The sequence below is a fragment of the Loxodonta africana genome, chromosome 4, assembly GCF_030014295.1.
Source record: "Loxodonta africana isolate mLoxAfr1 chromosome 4, mLoxAfr1.hap2, whole genome shotgun sequence".
In the NCBI taxonomy this organism is placed as follows: Eukaryota; Metazoa; Chordata; class Mammalia; order Proboscidea; family Elephantidae; genus Loxodonta; species Loxodonta africana.
In genome coordinates this window covers 23,102,553-23,108,137 of record NC_087345.1, presented here as the reverse complement: position 1 = coordinate 23,108,137, position 5,585 = coordinate 23,102,553, and the positions used below count along the sequence as shown (strand labels likewise).

The window sequence follows — 5,585 nt, the reverse complement described above, 5'->3', positions numbered from 1 at the left end:
GGTCCCCGCGCTCAGGAATTTCTCAGAGCCGCGCCGACCGGCGCCTCGCCGGCAGCCAATCAGGGCACAGGAAACGGTTGCGCACGCGGAAACTCCCCCAGCGCAACCAATCAGGGCACAGGACACAGGGGACATGACCTTCGACGCCGCGGGGACGTGGCAGGGCTGGGCGAAGGAGGCGAGCCAGCGTGGGAATCGGCTTTCCAGAAAGCAGCCTTTAGTGTCCGCACTGAGTGCCCCTAGCAATCCCTCATTCTTTCCTTCCCAGCGTTTTAGGCAACGTGGAGTTCCAGTCTCTGCCCCTCGGGGAATGTCACAAGCCCGTCAGGAAAAGCTAGAAGGAACTGAGAAACCCTTTAACATACAGTCATTCAGAATTCCCAAAATAAACCAAGAGGCACTGGGTTTTTGGGTTTTTTAAGACCAAATTTACAAAAAAAAATGCAGTGAAAAACAAAACTTCTTTGGAATACAGGCAGCAACCCTCCTTCCCACCCCCAGCCGTCAGCGACAATGTCTGCTTCGCCTTTAAAAGCTTCTCTCTCTTTTCCCCTCCTTGCCGCTTTCACTTTTGTGGGTGTGTCATCCTGTCTTTTCTGATAAACAATGAACCCGACTCACAGGTTGGCGGTTGAATCCACCAGCCGCTCTGAGTAAATAGCTCCGCGATCTGCTCCCGTAAAGATTACAGACTAGCAAACCCTATGGGGGCAATTCTACTCTGTCCTATAGATAGGGTCGCTGAGTTGGAATCCACCTGCGACGATGAGTCTTTACCAGAGCAGATCAAACAAAAAACCAAACTTGCCATCGAGTCGATTCTGACTCATAGCGACCCTATAGGACTGAGTAGAACTGTCTGGTGCGGCTGGTGGATTCTAACTGCCTACCTTTTGGTTAGCAGCCCAATGCTTAACCACGGCGCCACCAGAGCTCCACAGGAACAGATAGCCAGGTCTCTCCTCCTGGGAAGAAGCTGGTGGGTTCCTACCAAGGATCCTTCTGTTAGCAGCCAGCCAAACACTTAACTGTTGCACCACTAAACTGTTTATATTTCAATTATTACCTGTGATGCCCTACCTCAGAAAATAAACACCAGTTAATTTCTCCTGAAAGCCAGGGTCAATGTCTCTCATTTATTTTTATCCATCCAATCAACAAATATTAATGGCATGCCTATTAAGTGCCAAGCATGAGAAGCAGCAATGAGAAGACAACAGTGGAGGAGACTATGGAGAATAAGATACGTTCCCTGCCCTCATGGCACTTGGCTGGGGAGAAAGGCAACAAATAACATGATTAATCACAACTAGAGTTCTGTTTTCCAAGGACAAGGTGCCCTGACCCTGGCCTGGCTGCCCTGTGTTTTGTGTGTGGGTTGGAATAAGGAAGGCTGTGGTTTACACAGGCTAGTATAGTGGTCCCTTCCTTTGGGTGTTCACAGTACATTTCTAACATGACCCTTAACACACAGCACTGTAATGCTTCTAGACTTCCCTCTCACCTTCTGAGGTGAGCTCCTTGTAGATACTGCTTAATTTATTTTGCTATGCACAATGCCTGGCACACAGTAGGGACTCAGGAAATGTTAACCAAACCTTTGACTATTCTACCCAGCTTGTGCTCAACAGGCTTTGTTGAGAATGGAACGACACTCGCACTTTAACTGCCAAGAATAGCAGCAGGAATCCTGGCTCTTCATCTCAAGATCAACTCATCCTCCAGGATATCTATAATTAATTGAACAGTTAATACACAGGGCAGGTGGGTTCCAGTCCAGTAACCCTTATCCTTCTATGAAGTCACCCTTATAAAAACAATCTATTATTTATGGGCTTAAAACAGGCTTTTTCCTAAAATACAAGAATTTGGGGACTAACCAAAGTGTGTCACTTGCCATTTAAGAAAAGTGAAGTAGGAGGAGGATACAGAAAAGAGATGGATGTCAGGGAATGTAAATTCAGGCCTCAGAGGTGCTGCCACAGTGATTAGGAGGGAGGGGAGCAGGGACGTGCACTAGAGAGCCTGTACCAGGGCTCCAGATAACCACTTGAGGAATGACAACTACATATGACCCTGTGCATTGTAATTGTGACCCTAATACCTCGCAGCATGTTTTCTCCTTTTCAAAACGGGCAATTGAGAGCTTGACGTAACTAACGCCATGATGATACTCTAAGTAACCTATAAGTTTTTTTGCTTGGTATTTTGTAGGCTCTCACTTTCAATGTCCTTTTTTATTACAGCAGCTGTAATGGTCTCTTTCCAAACGGGTGTGGGGCCTTCTTGGCTCTTGCAGCTTTGGTCTCCCTCCTTTTCTTTGTTCTCTTGGGAGATGGCCTTCAGCTTGCAAGTCAGCATCTAGGAAGGCTGTCCAGGGCTTGGGTCTATAACATTCTCTCTTTCTTGCTCCTTATCTTGGTCAGAGTAAACTTGGCAGGCCAGTTCCACTAGCCAAGAGATTTTTATGTAAGTTTTTTTTGCCTGTTACAAAAATACAGATTAGAGTCCAGATGTCTGGCATGCATATCTTTAGTCTAATAGAGGGTTTCTTGTAATTGCCTTGTGATGTATACTCATCCAACCATCTGTGGGCTAAGTATGTGAAGACACTATGTAATCCTTGCCAAAACAATATATATACTCTTATATAGAATGCCTTTTGGGACTCCATAAAGACAGCCTGTGTTGCTGCCAGACTGCCCGCTGGTGTCACCTCCTAATAAACCTTCTCTCTTTTTCTGACTTGGAGTACGTTTCATGGGCTTGACTGTTCCAGGGCATGAACCCCAATTGGGTCACATAATCAAAACCGGAAACTGACCAACTCAGCTATGCCAATTGTATTAAATAAATGCTACTCTCTGTTTTTTTCCATCCCAGGTATTTAAACAGTAGTACATTGCTAGAACCATACAATCAGAAAAAACTTTTGTGGATGGAGAAATGGGGGAAAGAAACTACCATTATGCACATTATCTACAAGAAATTTAAAAAATTACAAACATATGTTTGAAGCTGTGGGAAAACCCTAATGTTTCCAGTATGTAAGATGTATTAAAAATGATACTAATATCATTGTCTTTTATATCCCAAATTTACTATTTAAGTGAACATGAAAAACTTACGGACTTTTCATAGGTCCATTCAACTGATTTCCTCAGGTTTTCGAAGTTACTCAGCACAGTTTTTGGTAAGAGTTCAAGAAGTGTTTGCTGAACGAATAAAAGGTCTCAAATCCTTTAACCATCGATTCTCCTACCCTGGAGGGTTTTTAGGACACTAGCCTTTCTAGAGATGGTGAGAATACTGTATTCAAACATACTGTATCTGCTTAATTGATTTCTCTCTTTCCCTTTTAGTGCGGCTTCTTCACCATATTTTAGACCAAACTAAAAAAAGCTTAAAAAAACAAAAACACTACACACTTGTAAGTAACATAGCAGTGCCTATCCTGAAATGATTTTTATTAAAATGCTTATTTATTGACTCTATAACTGAACCTTCCCCCCACCCCATGGGGATGATAAATCCCAGGCCTATCAATTTTTCAAGTCTGTACATTATAATCAGGTTGAAAGAATAGGATGTCAATTGTAAATATTATGAAAAACAAAGTATTACTTCTTATTAACAGTGGTGAAAAAAGATAAGGCACAGTTTTTTCTTTTCTCAGTAATGGAATCTATTGATCATTGTTAATTCATTATCCAGTATGTCTAAAAAAATGTGTATCATCTAATGTTACCATTTCTGAATTTTTGACTCAAGTTCATCTTAACAGTTAATTTAAATACAAATGTCACACTGAATATCTGTTATCAGTGGAGATGGAAAAACAAAAAGCCACTGGCTATAATCTAGAATGCCAAGACAGTAGTAATGGGGTAATAATATTAGTAGTAACAATAATGGCACCTAATCAGAGCTGCTACATACAGCTACACAGACTGTGTACTGCACAATCTGGGGAGCTGTGCAACTTGGTGGTCCGGGAGCTAACATTTATCAAGTACCCTTCCACATGCCAGGCACTGTTATAGGCACTTTACACAGACCTGTACTAAGAAACAGGGTCTACTCTCATCAGCATTTTACAGATGAGAAACAGGAAGGCACAGAAAGTTAAGAATTTGCCCAAGATCTTAAAGCTAATGGGTGGCAGAGCTAGGTATTTGACTCTAGAGCCCATATTCTTAACTGTTATATTGTACTGCCTAACTCACAGTACGAGCCCTGTCACTTGAAAATATCACTGGATTTAAATCTCTCTTCCAGAAAATTTTACATTAAAAAAGTAAAAAGTATTTGGAAGACAATATTCTTATTTGGAGTAATTTTGAAAAATACAGTTTTTCTAAATACATCATAGCTATTCCTTCATTCAGAGCCCTGGTGGCACAGTGGTTAAGAGCTCAGCTGCTAACCAAAAGGTCGGCAGTTTGAATCTACACAGCCACTCCTTGGAAACCCTACAGAGCAGTTCTACTCTGTCCCACAGGGTCACTATGAGTCGGAACCGACTCAATGGCAACGTGTTATTCCTTCATTCAGAGTAGTGACTTGTGGTTTACACAATCTGTTTCTGTAATTTATAATTACATCTCACATACCAATCAATGCTCTTCCATTTCCCAAAAAACAAACCAAGAAAGAAAAGATAAACCACTACCAAATACACAAAGATTCCATATTTGTACATACTTTAATAACAAGGTCACTTTAGCCGTAAACAAACAAACAGAGACAAGAACTTAACACGTGATTATTTTTACAAGTCTGGGTTAAAATAAGCATATATGAAGCTTTAAAACACAGTCTATGTCAACAGAGGCTACAACTACCAATTTTGATTACATATGTTTTCTAATATGTTATTATCAAAGGGTGCAAAGTTAGATCAAACAATGATGTCAAGAAAATTCTGTCCTAAAATTTTGACAGTCTTTTAAGAAAGTCTAAAAACCAACTATTTTCCTACATTGACTCACAAAACTATGATTTTATATCAGAATATCAGTTTGCAACTTTAACTTTTGCCATACATGAAAAATTATCAAAAATATATTGATGAGTCTATACTAATTGTGACTATTTATATTTACATTAACCAAATTCTTTTACTAAGTTCCTTATATACAAATCACCATTTGTCCTATGTGAAATCCATTAAAAAGTTAAAAACCACAGAATTGTCATTAGAAACAATGCATTTCAATGTAACTGGTTTCCATCAATGAACATTTTAAAATAATTAAACTGAAAAAGCACTGAACTCCCCACCAGTTTCAGCTGCGTCGGTATTCCTCCTGAATGTTTTCTGTGGCTTAAGGGGGAAACAAAACAAAACAAAACTAAGTAAAGCTTGACTGCAGGAAATTAGTAAAAATTTCAGGTGTGTTTACCAATCTGATCCTCAAGGAATTTACAATCTAAGTAGGCATAAAAAACTGATAAAAAATATAGTTTAAGATAACTGAAGAAATAAGAAGTCTTTAAAAACTGGCAAACGTACTGTATAAATATTTTTCATATTCATTTAATAACAAAATATTATCCCAAACCCAATTAAATCTGAATACAGG

General features: G+C 40.0%; 1 protein-coding gene across 3 annotated transcripts in view; it reads right to left on the bottom strand.

Moving 5' to 3' along the window:
- Positions 1-107: 107 nt before the first annotated feature.
- CRY1 (cryptochrome circadian regulator 1) overlaps positions 108-5,585 on the bottom strand; it is a 120,251-nt gene continuing 114,773 nt past the window's right edge. For 2 of the 3 annotated variants that reach the window (XM_003405313.4, XM_064283652.1), the window contains one exon: positions 5,214-5,326. Coding sequence is in view for 1 of the 3 variants with exons in the window: in XM_064283653.1 (XP_064139723.1) it covers positions 5,215-5,320 (106 nt within the window). In the remaining 2 variants the exon portion in view is untranslated. Of the gene's footprint in view, positions 5,327-5,585 lie in introns of all 3 variants that reach the window. The other variant, XM_064283653.1, reaches the window with a different exon arrangement.